The sequence below is a fragment of the Melanotaenia boesemani genome, chromosome 23, assembly GCF_017639745.1.
Source record: "Melanotaenia boesemani isolate fMelBoe1 chromosome 23, fMelBoe1.pri, whole genome shotgun sequence".
NCBI classification, from domain to species: Eukaryota; Metazoa; Chordata; class Actinopteri; order Atheriniformes; family Melanotaeniidae; genus Melanotaenia; species Melanotaenia boesemani.
In genome coordinates this window covers 22,413,455-22,429,591 of record NC_055704.1, presented here as the reverse complement: position 1 = coordinate 22,429,591, position 16,137 = coordinate 22,413,455, and the positions used below count along the sequence as shown (strand labels likewise).

Here is a 16,137-nt window from a genome sequence, read left to right as displayed (position 1 = left end):
CGTCTCTAAATAGATTTGTTCATCCATATCAAGAACAAAAGTGAGCAGTGGCCTGCAGACAATCTATAGCAACCTTTTTGCTCATTGTGTCACTTTCAAAGCGATGAGCTTTCATCTCTAAAGGTTGATTTTTTCAGCCTTAAGTAAATTTCCTCATTGTTATTTCCTTCATCTACGTTCTGTAAAAAGTCTGGTAAGTTTCTTGAAACATGTATCTGATAACTGTGTCTGCCAAATGTAGAAAGGTGAGAATAGGTTTTAAAATAGTTTTCCCAAATAAGGTTATCACCAGCACAGTAATCCTGTAACACAGCACCTCGCGTGGCGCTCTCATCAGGCACCGCTTTGTTGTCTTTTCTCTTAATTGTCTTCACTCTTTTCTTTTCTCAGTACCCAGCTGCTCTGATGAACCTCGGCGCCATCCTCCACCTGAATGGCAAACTTCCAGAGGCGGAGGCGAACTACCTGCGGGCTCTCCAGCTCAAGCCTGACGATGTTATTACCCAGTCCAATCTGCGCAAGCTGTGGAACATCATGGAGAGGCAAGGACTCAGGACAAAGCTGCAAAAAGGCGACCTTTGAGCTTTGCTGATGAAGGATGGGAAAAGAGCTGGAGGCTAAAAATCTCTGTTCGTAGATGGTCACGTTGGCCCAGTGATGCTTGTGAAAGACAATTTGAGGCTTGGCATGTTTGTATTTCTGTGGTCAGGCTCCACCACACAACCAGTGCCATATAGTGGCTCAAACTACAAAATTCTGTCTCACATCAGCAGACAATCTGATTGTCATTTAAATATTTGGTATGTTTGGAGCACTTAATATTAACGCAACCGGGTTTGACTTCAAGAGGAAGCATACTGAAGTTTCAAGGAGAGCTACTGCATCTGTGGGGGGGGGAGGGACAGAAAAAACATGTAGAATCTTTCCATCATACTGTAGCATCTTCAATTTAGGCTCACAGCTTAAAGCCATAATTGTCACTACTGGATTGAAGTTGCATAAAGGGCGAAGTAGGCCCCAGGTTTTGATAAGGAAGAAGGATCTCTTTTGCTGGTCTGAGTCAGCGAACACATGTCTTTTAGTACAACTCTGTGCAGCACACCGGTGCATCCAGGCCCTGTTCGTAGTCCAAGTCGGTGAGGATTGTCTATTCTTGGTGCATTTTAAGTGTATGAGACTGTAAGAATGAAAAACAGCTCATGAGAAACCTCGTCAGTGGTGCCAAAGCTTGTACTGAGTCGTCACACCTCTCGTGCCAAGCAAGAACTGTTTCTTCATGTTTTGTTTCTTGTGTTACATGTGATCATGTGATCAAATTTAATTTATTAATAATGTGTTATTTTATATGAGAATGCCAACACTGTCATATCAGCCCGCCTTCCCTTATTCATTCGCCCTAAAGGAGTTCAGTAGGCACCATGACAGTTACCTGCAGGCGTTTTTATACATGTATGCTATTTTTTCCTCTCTGCTCAGGGACATCAGGTTGTGATTTCGGTCACAGAACTGAAGATCTGTGACCCAGAGAGCATTTCGTAAAATGATGTTAGATGTTTTTTAAAGATTGTGATGTTCGGTTAAATTATAGAAAATGTGTAGCTTCAGATTTGTGTTGTGTTTTTTGTAAAAGAACAGTGACCCTTTTTCCATAATAAACAGATGATTCTTTTTGTTTCTGTTCTGCTGAGTGATTTTATCCAGAAAGCAGCTCCACATTCCAGCAGCTACACCTGCATGGGGATATGTCATGTGGAGGTACTCATACAGGACGTTTGGAGAGGATTTGGCTGTGATCCAGTCGCCCTGTGCAGCCGTACATCACGCTGTGCACAGCAGAGACTGCAGAGCGACGGGGCAATTTGAAACAAAAACCAAAGCTGTTTCAGTGCAGCTGGAGTCCTTTGTAATACATCTCTGTTTCTCACTGGTTTTCACATCTCCTCTGGCTATAGTTCAGACTCTAAACAATGGTTCTCAACGATTAGATAATGACTACAATAATATTCAAAAGCATTACATAAACTGAGCCTCCCTTATCTTTGGAAAGTTAGTGAGATTTCATGGTCCTAAACTATATAAACACGTTACTCAAACTGAAATACAAGACTGTTCTGTGACAAGAAACCACGTGGTGTCAGGTCTGTCCTTTAATAGTTCAATAGAATACAACAGAGCTGACAAGACTGGTGTCAAACAGGGTGCAAAGGGGACGACATGTTGGTACTGTTCAGTCAAGATGACAATAATGCCATATAGATTGTTAGTGAAAGATAATAAAAAAAACAGTGTCAGCAGTGTCTGTGCAACCTTTGTATTTTCTGGATGCTCCTTCAAAGTGAGATTTGAGGCCAGACTAACATCTCAGTGGCTCAACTATCTGAGAATAAAAAGTAATGAAGGAACAAAAAAAGAGGTAGTGCTGCCTCAAGTGAACCATTCCCATCAAAAGTAATCAGGCTTCTTTAAATAGAAAGTAAATAAATTTACTTCAATACAGTCCAGTTCAGTCCATTAATCATCCATTTCCTATACCCGTTTCAGGGTCACAGAGAAGCTTCAGCCCAACCCAGTTCAAACCAGTTCATATGAAACCAATCCAAAAGTTGTCTAGCTAAGGAATCTAACATGAATCAAATCTATAATTTGATGTGATTCCCAATACACAGAAGATCCAACTGCACTTAATTATGTTGAAAATCATCTCTTAGAAAGAGCGTTTGGATGATCAAGCTGAGAAAAATAGCTTGGTCCTCAAATGCAACTGTCCATTCCTAGTGTGCGCTATCTGATTAACAATGTCTGAGCAGTAAAATGTTAAATAATATAAAAGAAAAAGAGTAGTGACAGCAACTCCTCCATCAGTGACACAACATACAGATCCACTAATTAGCGCTGCTATTTTCAGTCTCAACATGTTGAGCTCATCCGATCAAGCAGACATCAAAGAGTCTGTAATCACATGCAGACTTGGCAACCACCAAGCTGTAAATATTTCAGAAGATATGCATCTTGACTTGCATGAAGTTACAGCCCCAGTTTCCAGCTTTTTTTCTTATAATTTAGCACAAAATTGTGAGGACATGATATGTTATTTAATGCAAAAAATAACAAACACAGGACAGCGCTTGGTTTGGAAAATCCAATGTACCCACAGGATCGTTTCATATGGTTCACTCACAGATGACGGCCTGGCTCTGGAAAACAGCTCTATTCAGTATACACACACACACACACACACACACACACACACACACACACACACACACACACACACACACACACACACACACACACACACACACACACACACACACACACACAATGCACACTTATTGAAAAGGCAAAAACTGAAATGGCACATCTGTTTTTAGAGTTCATAACATTTTTTCTGACTGCACACAGTCTGTCAGCTTTCGTTTGGGTTGCAGAAGATAGAAGTTCTTCACATACAAGAGCTCCATCTGAGGTTTCAGGTGTTCCGTTATGTCCTAAAGCATCAGGCTACTGTGATATCCCTCCAGTTAGACTGTTTTTACAGTCACATTCACTGTAATCAATGGAAATTCACCTTTAAAAAAAGTCTTGCTCTTCTGGTTTTAGGAAAGCATGTTGCTAACTTTCATCCCTGATTGGTGGATGTTAACCTGTTTGGAACATCTGGACGTCATTTGGAAGTTTGCTTCAAACATTTTTTCTTTTGCAAATGGTTGTAAGTTTGTAGCTGAGCACGTCTGGTTGAAAAAGGTATGATGATGTATGCTGCAAAGCAACACCTGTAAACGGACACCTGTGACAAAGCATTTAGATACCCAACCATAGTTTTTAAAAACCCATTTAAAATAATTGTCTTGCTTTTTTGAAATATGAATCCTCTGTGTGGTTCTTCTGCACACTAACCAGAACTAAGGGAGTTTTTTAAATTTTTTTTTAATTATCATTCCAAAACATACACACTGCGCTCTGTTGGACTTTTGTTAAAATTGCAGTAAAGACTTTGCTTTCACTCATCTTAATATTTATTATTAAAATGAAACTTTTTTGTTTCATTTGGGGCATTTGATGTCTGGTTTGAGATGTTGATCAGGCTGTATTTAGCTTATGTTCGCCCAGTTAGACTTAAAATATACATTTCAGGGGGGTTTATATAAAATCCTTAAGAAAGCTGCATGTGCTTTTTGTTTAATTTTTATGAGGCTTCTCGTAAATACCACCATCTCAGCTAAACAGAGATTAAGTGCCACCCACAGACCACATCAGAGATGATGAAATAAACCCTTACTTCTTAAACTCAAGTATCACAACGTTGCAGAGTATTTTAGTCAAACTGCAACAAATCTAAATAAAATGAACCCTCACCTCCCATGACCACACAAACACCATGCACACACATACATGTGGCAGATGAAGATCACTTACCAGACATGATCACCTCATCTCATTCCCACACAGCATCATCAGTAAGAAGAAATTTTCAAATAAAATTTACATTTGACTTTAAATGTTCTGAAAGGAAAGATGCTCATAAATCCAAACTCTTTGTTGTCTTCTGGCAGAAATGGGCCTCCACATCATAGCTCATATGTCAGAACAAAGACTCCAAGTACAAAGAGAGATCATGCGTGGTCCAGTCTTCATTCACAACTGCAGCAGTTTCAAAATATATTGTTTTAAAAACACTTTCATTTTAAATTACAGCATTTTGGATGTTGTTTTCACTGGAAAATGTGAGGCTCTGTGCTTCAAAGCCATAACACACACCAGAATTTTCTTTTAAGCATATATATATATATATATATATATATATAAATGCATTATATGCTGTAGTGTCACATTCACTGCCCGGTTCTTGCCATAATTTCTGATAATATGAATACAAACTATGATGAACAACTCATGAAATACTCATGAAAATTTTACTGAAGAAAAACTAAACCCATGTAAGTGTGAAAAACGTAGTCCACCCTTACTGCTTCTATAAGAGCAAGTAGGAGCTGGGTTTGCTTATTAACACTATGAGCACCTCTAGACAACCATACCCTTTAGTAGAGATGGGATTTTTGGCTCTTTGAAGGGAGCTGAATCTTGAGGAGTCATTCCTTTCAAAGAGCCATTCAAAAGACTGGCTCGTTCTTACAATATCTTACAAAATGTTACGATATATAAGAATGACAAACAATCAAAATATGTACCTATATAAAATCTACTATACAAGATAAAAAAAAAAAATATAGATTAAAAAAAGGATAATTCTAGTAAATGTTTTGGATAGAACACAAAGTATTTGTTTCCTAACAATGCTCTCTGCCTATAGAGGCTTCACATGAATGGGGTGTGTTGGACATCAGACTTCTATGATGTCACAAATGTGATGAAGGCACTGTGGAAAATTTGTATATAAAAAGAATGGCTCATAAATGAACAGCTCACAGCTCTGACTCAGTTCCCATCGTTCATTTAAAAGAGCTGTTCAAAAGAATCGATTCGTCCATGAACATCACATCTCTTTTCTTTAGCAATTTAAACTCAGAACCAACTTTTGATGCCCATCAAACTGGGAACAGTTAGTTTTTTTGAAGGGAAAAAGAAATGTTAGAGGCCTCCGTCAAGCCAGAAATGTTGCTGGTTAAATTAGTGCATTACAGTATCAAAGTAGCTAATCTGCTTTGTCGTATAAACTTGAGATGATTGAATAAATTCCCTCTGAAATGTCAGACAACAGAATAATAATTTTGCATAAGTACCTTAAATTTGTAGTTGTTCTTTAAACTAGTAAACTGAACTATCGGTTGTCGTGAGGAGGTTGACAGTTTTGGTCATTAATTATGATGAGCGTCTGACTCAGTTTGGACATTCCTTATATAGCAATAATCCCAACAACGGGCCACGGAAACATCTACCAGTCTAAGCTGGAGTAAAAACCCTGCCTTGTGACAACAGCTGCCCCTGCTGACAGTTTCCACAAATTACAGTTCATTTCATCCATCACGTGATGGTTGGGTGTTCTCAGATGAGGTAGTAAATAAAAAACTTCCTTCAGAAACATACATGAGCTTCTTAACAGATATGAAAAACTCTGCATTTGTTACAGTTTATTCCCTCCTGCTGGCTGATAACTGCTGAGTTCAGTAAGGAAACATGAAGTTATTTTCTTTCAGTGTGACAACTGATGTAACATATTGTGAAACTATATACTCACACAGAGCTGGACAAGCGGGATTGTGTGAGTTAGGTACCGATCTTCTGCTTAGATGTGAGTATGTGCAACAGCAGCAGAATTATGACCGGTTTGAATCATGGTGTCATGCTGCTTCAGGGTCTCAGCTTCTAGCTGAGCCATAACCAGTTCCACCTGTGTTCTCCCTCCTGTGTGCTGTCAGTTTGCAGATGCACACAGACAACTTTTTATTTACCTGTTGTTATTTACCTGTTAAATGTTGTGGTTTATCATGAGATTTTACAGCCTGGCCTTTTAACAAAGTTTGTTTTCCTAAAGATAACTGATTATTCCCAATGCAGGGTAACAAGGGGGTGGAAGCCTATCCCAGTTCTTCCTAGTGCATCACAGTAGGGACATCCAAATATCGATATCAAGGCTATTATGAGACCCGTTCGATAGCAGAGTGATGAGATTATTTTTTTCTTGCAGAGGGCTTTGGGGGTAAAAAAAAACCAAAGAATATGAATGAGAGCCAACTAAAAGTTGGTTTTGCTTTTGTTTAGCTAATTTGCACTGTTGATTTTATTTCTCAAACAATTGTGTAATAAAAGCGAATAACACAGATGTTTTATTATTTTGTTACATTGCTGATGTTTTTTATAATGTTTGCAAATAAAAAGGCTTAAATTTTAATTTCTCAGTTCTGCCATTCAGTTGGTTAATTAAAAAAAATGAGAAAAATCTTTGTTCAGTGTGTTACTGTGGTGAAAATCATGATCAATGATTAAATGCTGAATCATTTCATTAGACCACCCAAATTTAGAGTGTGGATACAGTCAAAGTTGTGATCTTTCCATCAGTGGTGGATGACAGAGACAGTTACCAGTAAAATGGACCAGCATGCAAACTGGTCTGAGTAAAAACACTTTCCTATGACAACAGCTGCCCTTGCTGGTAGTTTCTATGCATTACAGCTCATTATACGCATCACATGATGGCTGGGTGTGTTTTCAGAGGAGGAAGTGAATAAAAAAGGACTTCCATCAGGAAAAAAATAGATAAAAATCAGACATCAGCTGCTTGTTAGGTATTTAAAGCTATGTATTTTTCCATAATGCATTTCCTGGTTGCTGGTGGATAATGACTACAGCTGGTTCAGTGAGGAGATGTGATGTTTGCTTTGGGTCTGATTACTGATGTCAGTAGTTCTGAAACACCCACAGACAGCTGTAGGTATCAACCTCCTGCTGAGAGTGCTTTCTCATAGTTCGGATGAGCTCTACGTGTTTGTAATAAATTACAGAAACAGGTTGAACTATGGTTGGTTTGGATCAGATTCCAGATGCGTTCTCCTGCAGGTTTGCTCCCAACATGCACTTCTGTTAAAAATGTTTAAAATGGGATGGTGCAGTAGCAGGATATTAGTCTCAAAAGTATAAAATGAAGTGGGCATTTTAAATAATTCAATATATATGTAAAAGAAAGATGGGAAAAAGGAGACAGGAAGGGCGTTATCAGTGGAGGATTATGAAAAGATGAATGAGCAATGGAAAAGAAAAAGCTTCCACTCATGGAGAGAAAGTGGTTGGAAATTTTATTACATAAGAACAGCATAATGTTAAGATATAAAAATGTTGGAGATTTTGTGGAAAAGATAAAAACATTCATTATCATATCTTATTCTATATAAAATGGACATTTGAAAACAACTTTTAAAACCTAATAATGTTGTCAAAACACATTTTTTACACATTCTGAGTTTATCTGTATTGAACAAGATATTCTGGATAAATCTGATTCGGATCAAATATAACAAACATTCTAGGGGGACTGATATCATCCACACAGCTGTCGTGTGAGTTTTCAAGACTTCCGTGATCTGGTTTCTGAAAATGACGTTCTCCAACAATTGAGTTTCCAACCATTACTCGCGCCAAAAACATTATTTTAGTGTAGTCACGGTGTCCACCATCCTGGCCATGTAGCGGCAATGGACGCGAGCTGCTGGTGCTGTATTTGTCCGCGTACGATGCATGAGTGGCAAAATATATTCCTAAATTTAAAAAAAGACACGGATCAGTTGAGCAAACTGAAATCATAATTACATTTCCATGATCTCGTCAGTGAATTTACCTTTTCCAAATACGTTGCCATTTTGTCCGGCTAACCGTAAATCAAAGTTATATTTGCAAATGCTGTCGACATTTTTAATGTCTGTCCCATGGAAAAGTCTTCTCTCTTGAATTTCTTTCACATGTTGAATCCTCATCAGGTGCTTCTTTTTCCTTTAATAAATATGAGAAGAAATATTTATCGTAGCACAGAAAATATGAAGGAAATACAAACATTACAACTTTCTTACCTGCAATATATTTCCCAGAGGTCCAAATTCTGTATTCTGCTGATTGATACAATGGGTTTGTTCAGGAGCCCCTCGTGCTTCACATAACTTGCCACAGTCTGATACTCAGGGGTGACGTCACTCAGAGGAATTAACTTCAAAACATGAACAAAGCTGAGTCACAATCTCTTCCAGCATGCTACTGCTGCAATTACTGCATCAACATGGAAAAAAAGTGGGAACGTCATGACGCCCAAACCAGCATAACCAGTGTTTTAAAAGACGGTTGAAAGGGTTAATATTAGGGCTGGTTAATAAGTTAATAAAACAATAAACTATCACATTATAATGCGATATGTTCCACATTTTTAAAATAAAGCTTTTAGGTTATAGCGGGATGTGTTTTGCATTTTTAAATAAAACATCAGGTCATAACGTGAAACGATTCATGTTCTTACAATAAAAGATCATATTATGATGTAATAAATGTGTTTTTTCAATTAAACATATCACATTTGTTTCACATGTTTACAATTATCAGGCTACAATATGATATGGTCCAATTTTTATTTGTATTTGACATCAGAAGGATTTCCATCTACTAGAGCAGGGACGAACCTCTCTACACTCTAGATGGGTCATCTCTACCTCCACTAGCTTCACTTACACTCTGACATTTCAGTATAATCACATAGATTCATGGCAGTGTGTTCTACATGCGACTGACTGTGAGGGTACAGTGAGAGTTGCTGCTGACTGTGCAGAACACAGAGCTGTACTCAGGCTGGATAAGATTTGAATATAAGGAAGCAGAACCTGGCTTGGCTTGGCTTTGCCCAGGGCCAGTGCCGATGCAAACATAACCCCTGCTTGTAATTTCTTTTTCCAAGTTTCTTTTTTTTCTCGCACTCACCTGGTATGGAAGTGTGGGATCAAATCTTTCCCAGAAAACAGGTGCGGCGGTGAAACAGGAGCAGCTGAACAAAGAGAGCAATACATTTCCTTTGTGAGTTTCACTTTCATTTAAACAGAAACTAAACTTATGGGTGAACTATTGGCAGCATTTACATCTTTTTCTTACCTTCTTTCAATTTTGTAGCTTCGTTGGATTCTTCTTTTCCTCCCTGTGGTGAGATCGGTCTGCAACATTACTGCACAGGAAGACCAACTGTCAATCATTTCAGCAGTGCCTTACTTTGTAAGCCAAACAGAACAGTGAGCATGAAGATGTACAGATACCAGAGAAATCAATCTGGTTGTGGCAGCTGCTTGATGAGATCTTCAGAACTGCTTTTGAATCTCTCAGGTAGTAATTCTCAATATTCTCACTGCTGAAGGGGTTATCAGGGTCATCCTGAAGGATTGGAATAAGACATCAGAAGGTGAACTACATGATACTTCACAGCTCAAATCTGAAATGTATAAATAGCTTACCTCAAACCGGTGCCACCTCCCACAATCTGCCAGGTAATACCAAGACCACGGGGTATCTGATGTGTCCATATATTCCACTTCATTTTGAAACATTGTCCCAACAGACAGAAATTAAACTATTTAAGTCACTAAATAAATGAATGAAAGCAGCCTTCCCAGCTCTAGTGTCAAGTTGTTTTTGAAACTGATTCAAAGCCACTCCCTCTGAAGTAGGCTGGCTTTATTTTAACTTGATAAATGCTGCCATTTGTCTCCCTGCTTAACTACTGTGTAGGCTGGAAGGAATTACTGAAGGTGCTATGTTGAAAACTTTATTTATTTTTATTACAGACACATAGCTTCACACACTCCACCTCACACACTCTCAGGTGTTGTCTTCTTAATAAACAGGCTGTTTCTTGCATCTTAACTCTGCAGGAGTATCCAGTTTCCTAACCCTGAACTTGATGTTCTGACAACTCAAAGCAGACAGTCATACAGTTTATGCAACAATGAACACAAGAAAACCTTTTTACACTGTGTGGGTGAATTGTTACAGTACGACACATGTGCTGGCTAAATCTTTCCTTTTAGATGGGATGAACGTACAGCAGGTGCAACATTAACCTGCCTGTGCTCATACAAAGGAGTTAACAGTTCATGAAATCACACTCTGTTTCTCCAAGTATGACGATAAACCTTGTCATCTCTTGAAATGAACTTAAGCTGCACATGCTTAATAATAGCCGTAAGTCACGCTCTGTAGTCAGAAAGGATAAAACACACTCCTCAGCGATGACAAGTGAATGCAACAAATTTATGCCATTGTAACATAGCTGTAAAAACCTTTCACAGAAAGGGAGAAAAGTGCACTGATGCATGGTTAAAGAATGCAGAGGTAGAAGGTTTTATAAAAAAAAAAATCTATGCAAATTCAAGCCATATATGGGCGACAAATTAAGCGAAATAATTTAAACCCAACCAAACACCTTTGTACTAATGTGGTAAAGAGCAAACATGTGGTTAGGGTATGCTCCTCCAGTCAGCTAAGTTCCACAAACTTGAAGGTGATGTGGAGCAGTTCTAGAGGTCAGAGTCTTTACTTTCATCCATCACCCATTTGCAACACATTGTACTAATTGCAAACAGACTTAAATGTCGCTAACTTGACCGCACATAGGACATAATAAGCAATCGGAACATGTTTTTGGTTTCTCACATAAGCGTCTGTGTGGCACTATGGATGTAAAGGAAATGATGCTCCCAAAGGCTGGACATCACCTACTGTATAACCTATAGGCTGCAGGGGGGCTGCCCTTATTTCACACAACTGTTTAGACATATTGAACAAGAAAGCACAGACTTCTAATTCAATACAAAACTTTAAGTTGCAAGCTGAAAACGCAGCTTTTAAGTCCTATTTTTTCCCTTTTTTCTCCATTTTGTCACATGAACATTCTTAGAAATTCCCCAAAATCCCTGCCCTGGAGTGTACTGTGCAGTATAGAAACTGTACACAATGTTATAATTGTCCTCGTGCTTTTTCCAACTTCTCCAAAGGCACTTTGGATGACCTATGATCCAATTAGACACTGGATCTGACTGAAGTAAAAAAACAAAAACAAAAAACAACAACAACCGTCTCCTAAGAGGCTTCTTTTCTCAGTAAATCATATCATTTGATTCTCGTTCATATTACAGATACAAACTGTATATGTATGTATAAAAAAGTAGACAGTTTTGTTTTGTTTGGCATCAGTAGAACTCAATCAGATACTCTGGGTAAATCTGGTTGCTGTCAAAAATCACATAGATCTTTGGATTCGCCATATCGTCCACGCAGCTGTCATAAAAGTTGGTGAAGCTGGCGTCCTTGGAGGGCGGTCTGCAGTACATAGGATGGCCGACTGTGTGCTCTCCAACAAGCACTCTGGCCAGGAACATGGTCTTATATGGTGGGTCGCTGGCAAATATAGGCGGAGCGAGTCCGTGTCTCTGCAAGGTGGTGTTGTGTTTCCCTGTGGTGTGGCAGAACTTACTGGAATATTTGGCATCCCGGGCAAAATAGCTCCCTGTGGGAAGGACAATTGAAAGATGTTACAAATCAGGCAAAAAGGGGAGTCTGGCGAAGTCTTCTGGGATGTTACACCACAACAGAAAGGGATGTACCTTTGCCATAAACATCGCCATGACTTCCTGTCAGCCTCCAGTCAAAGTTAAATGTACATATAGCTTGTATGTTGCTGTGTCCTGTGCCATGAAACAGCATTCGCTCCTCAATATCCAGTGTTCGCTTGACTTTTCGCAACTGTGTTTTCTTCCTTAGGGGAGAACACAGCACAGAGTTTCTCTTGTATTTACAAATGACAAAGATCTAAACTAAAGTATGACTAACTTTTATCTTTTATAAGCAAAGGCAAACTCAAGAGTGGTTTCAGATGTTGCACAAAAGTCAAATAAATACTGCTGCAAACTAACCTAAAAAATACTTCAAGTATATTAAGGTGGTAGCTTTTTTACAACTATCACTGTCCGACAGACTGTATGCAAGCCTAAATTCGTTTAGGCAGTATAAAATAAAATGACATTACAGAGTTGGGGCCTCAGTTCCCACAAGGAGCCACTGAGGAGACACAGAATTAAGCCCAAAACAACTCTCTACCTGCAGAAGAACTCCCATAAATCCAGGTTCTGAATCCTTTGGATGGATTTGATTGGGTGATCCATTGTCCTCTCGTACAGTCTGGCTACTTCTTTAAACTCATATGTGTCTCTGCCGAGCTGGATGAGCTGCAAAAACACAACCAGCTATGAGTGAAACGGTAAGTTGTGAAGTCAAAAGAAACAACACAAGTTCGGTAAATAACTGCAGACTTGCTGCTGTAATTAGGTGGTGGTGAGGCAGTTTCTTCTATCTCACAGCTTGGAGAGTCATATTTTTGTTCAGTTTCTTTACAGCATGCCTATTATTACTCCCTGCAGCATCCCCACTGGCCTTGCAGTGGCAGCACAAAGGTTCATCTCATTTGCTTAATTTGTATGTACCGCCTTGTCTCCACTTTAAAGGATACTTCAGTCCATAAAAATGAACCCGGAGGACCGAACAGCAAGGGGGAGAAATGTCTTACTGGAGGAACTAAAGCTATGTTTTGTGGCTTATATAATATCTGAAGGGGTGTTTTATGTTAAATTTACATTAAATGTAAATGCCACAACAATTACCTTAACAAGTCTAGCAGAAATATTGAAATCCAGCTGTTAAAAAAAATTGGCTGCATGATGCAGCTGTGTCACAGACAATATTTATTTAACATCTATGATAAAGTTAGGACATCTCATTTTGTCTGTAACCTTGACTCCGTTCTCCTCATGTACGTCCTCGCCTCTACTCAAAGAGCAGTTAGGAAATGGTATAAATGGTGAAAGTCTTTGTGTGGTGCATGGGCATCGTTGTCTTTTTAGGTTATATATGGCTGCACATGTAAAAGTTACAGATAAATGACTTGCTTGGTGTGGATTTTTAGCAGTCCCGGCTAGATTTTAAAGTAAAATTCATGCCTGTGAAATGCTTTGCAAAACGTCCAGATAAGATAATGAAAATCACTTTGCAAGGCACTAAAAAGTCAGGCCTTGAAATTTTCTATTATTATTGTTTTTTTTTCATTATTTATTTGTTGCATGAAGAATTTTAAACAACCAGCTGAAAGGAGCTGAACGAATAAGGTTAAAAATACTTGTATACAATATACAGCTGTGTGATCACCATCACACATTCACAAATATCATTTCCCCCCAAAAAAACAAACAAAAGAAAAAACTGGCAACCACTCTCAATCCCAAAAGTGTGTGAAGTAAACACAAATAAAAAAAATGGTCATTTACTCACCTGATAAGGCTCATCTGTATTGATTCTCTCCCAGTGACAGGGCACAGGCAAGGCCAGATTATCACAAATAAACCTGATGGATCAGGTGAAGGACAGAGTATCAGTAGATGTAATGGTGGGGATTAAAAGCTTACATTCACAGTTAGAAATACTCATGTCCGATATTTACAAAAGACTGAAATGTTTGACTTCAGGGATTCATGATGCCATCGAATGCAACATGCCTATATTGTTGAGACGCGTCTTCCTTTCCACAGCATGATCCTACTCCCTTTAACTTCCTCTCTAACGTGTCTTCTTTAGTAGTTGATGAATGAATAAAAACATAACTAAATAACTTATAATTCTGCAAATTCACATAAACAAATTAAATCTTACCTGAAGCCAGTTGCAGAGTGGAGTGAGCGTTTAATTGGTCGCTGCTTTCCTGTTGTTACATTTATTTGGCGCATAACTGGAGAAGAATTAAATAGATTAAAGCAACAGAGGCTCCGAATCATTAAAGATCAATGAAATGTTACTGTGGATTTTTTTTCTTTTACTTCAATTCATTAAGTTATTTTTGTTGCAAGAAGCTTTATTGTTCTCTCTTTGATTAAATAATCTTACTATTATGTTTGTAAGTCTCCAACTTACTTGAGAAGTCCAGTCTGTATGTATACTTGGCTGTGTAAAACTCCATGACCCCACGTTGGTTCCTGTTGTAACATTGCTCAATCTGAGCACTGGTCACAGAGCAGGCGGCACTGGGATCAATCTGGCAGACATTAGGGGGTGAGCTGAACCAATCAGATAATTAACTGATAAAAAAATGTGACAAAAACTTTGATAACATACAGAATCTTTGTGTCTTAATTTTAAGTAAGTAAATGAGTGGTTAAATAAAAGGGGAAAAAAGCTATTTTGACATTGAATTATGTTTTTTCAAGCATCAAAATATAGTGTGTATATGCAGCTTTTAAATGATGAGGATAATGTTCTTAAACTGGGAATTCTTCATTCAGCTAAACTGTTACTTGCAGCTTTAGCTGATTATCCTACTTGTTTTAAATGCCAGAAATTAAGATGTTTAGAACTACTAGTAATAATCTGAATATGTCACAATTTGGAAGCCACAACTGTTTGTAGTTAATTAACTGCAGTTCAGTAATTGCACCTAGACTGATATTTAATGTCCATTTTTTAAAAGAAAATCAACGATATTTGAGGGTAGATTTATCAATTTATGGTCCTCAAACAAAGGGAAATGTTATATACATACTTGCATCTAAAACTCTGGTTGGCAGACAACATTGCAGACACTTTTGATAAGACCAACTTTGTGGAAAGTATGCATACGATATGCGGTGATATAGAATAAATATTAACTGTCATGTTGTGAAACAGTGTAAACTACCTCAAACATGTGCCAAACTCCACATTCGGCCAGATAAAACCAACACCAGTTGGGCTCTGAGGTGTCCATCTCCTCATTTTCAGCGGACTCCTCCTCGGACGATCTGATGGCTAACATGGCTAAATCTGAAATTAACAACACACTTAAGGACTCTGGAAGACAAATTGAAACTTAATACAAGCGAGAATTGTGGGAGGGTTGGGTGACTATTTTACTCGACAAACCTAAAGTCGAAGAGCTGCGTTTAAGCCATGGTCGTGAGGGCATTTCATCCTGTGAAAAATTTAAAACAACACAACAGAAATTGCCATATCGAGCTATCTGTCGTTAGCCTCTGCCGCACCCGCTTCCTCTCGATTCTACGAGTCTCCTACGAGTCATCCTCTAACTGGGGTCCCCCTTCTCGGAATATAAAAACTCCATGCACCGTAAATAAAACATCAGAAAAACCACTGAGTTTTTCTACGTTTAAATGTCTGAATATCATGTTCCTCTCCGAATTCTTGTTTACTTTTATTTCCTGATACGTCAAACAACAAGACGTCACTGCGTAAGTCCACCAGGAAGCTCCTCCCCCATTATACACAGAGTATTCAACCCAGAGTTTAGCCTGCCAGGTGCACACATCTGTTTATCTCAAATCTCATATCTCAAATTAGCGCTCAGTTTAGGAAACATTTCATAGTATTCGGCAACAAAAGTTAAAAGTTGATAACAAAAGTTACACTTCAAAGTCCGAGTTATAAAGTCCAAACTGTAATTTCAATTCAAAGTGAGTTTTTGCTTTAATAATAAAATGAAGGAAACATTCCAGATTTTCCCCCTATTTTATACCATTAAAGAAATGCGATTATCTCTTTTCACACATGCATTCTGTATTTAAATATTGCTTTAAATTAAAAGCAAATTTCAAAGAAATTTTCTATTTTTTTTATTTTTTATTT

The 16,137-nt window shown here is 38.3% G+C and overlaps 3 protein-coding genes across 3 annotated transcripts in view; 1 reads left to right on the top strand and 2 right to left on the bottom strand.

The window, feature by feature from the left end:
• The window catches only part of tmtc2a (transmembrane O-mannosyltransferase targeting cadherins 2a), a 59,587-nt gene extending 58,691 nt beyond the window's left edge, over positions 1–896 (top strand). The window contains exon 12 of the mRNA XM_041977637.1: positions 391–896. Coding sequence (XP_041833571.1) covers positions 391–582 — 192 coding nt within the window. The 3' untranslated portion in view covers positions 583–896. The remainder of the gene's footprint in view (positions 1–390) is intronic.
• Positions 897–7,725: 6,829 nt separating this feature from the next.
• On the bottom strand, positions 7,726–10,157 carry LOC121634402 (protein mono-ADP-ribosyltransferase PARP11). The gene is made up of 7 exons (XM_041976999.1): positions 9,933–10,157; positions 9,738–9,852; positions 9,580–9,649; positions 9,412–9,475; positions 8,520–8,653; positions 8,291–8,442; positions 7,726–8,210 (listed from the first exon to the last, which is right to left on the bottom strand). Exons 1-7 carry the CDS (start codon positions 10,023–10,025, stop codon positions 7,918–7,920), a joined length of 921 nt encoding a protein of 306 aa, XP_041832933.1. The 5' UTR covers positions 10,026–10,157; the 3' UTR covers positions 7,726–7,917.
• Positions 10,158–10,449: 292 nt separating this feature from the next.
• On the bottom strand, positions 10,450–15,721 carry LOC121634401 (protein mono-ADP-ribosyltransferase PARP11-like). Its single transcript, XM_041976998.1, has 8 exons — positions 15,418–15,721; positions 15,194–15,318; positions 14,434–14,554; positions 14,176–14,251; positions 13,798–13,870; positions 12,574–12,701; positions 12,081–12,232; positions 10,450–11,983 (listed from the first exon to the last, which is right to left on the bottom strand). The coding sequence occupies exons 1-8, from the start codon at positions 15,458–15,460 to the stop codon at positions 11,667–11,669; spliced, it is 1,035 nt and encodes a 344-aa protein (XP_041832932.1). The 5' UTR covers positions 15,461–15,721; the 3' UTR covers positions 10,450–11,666.
• Between the last annotated feature and the right edge of the window lie 416 nt (positions 15,722–16,137).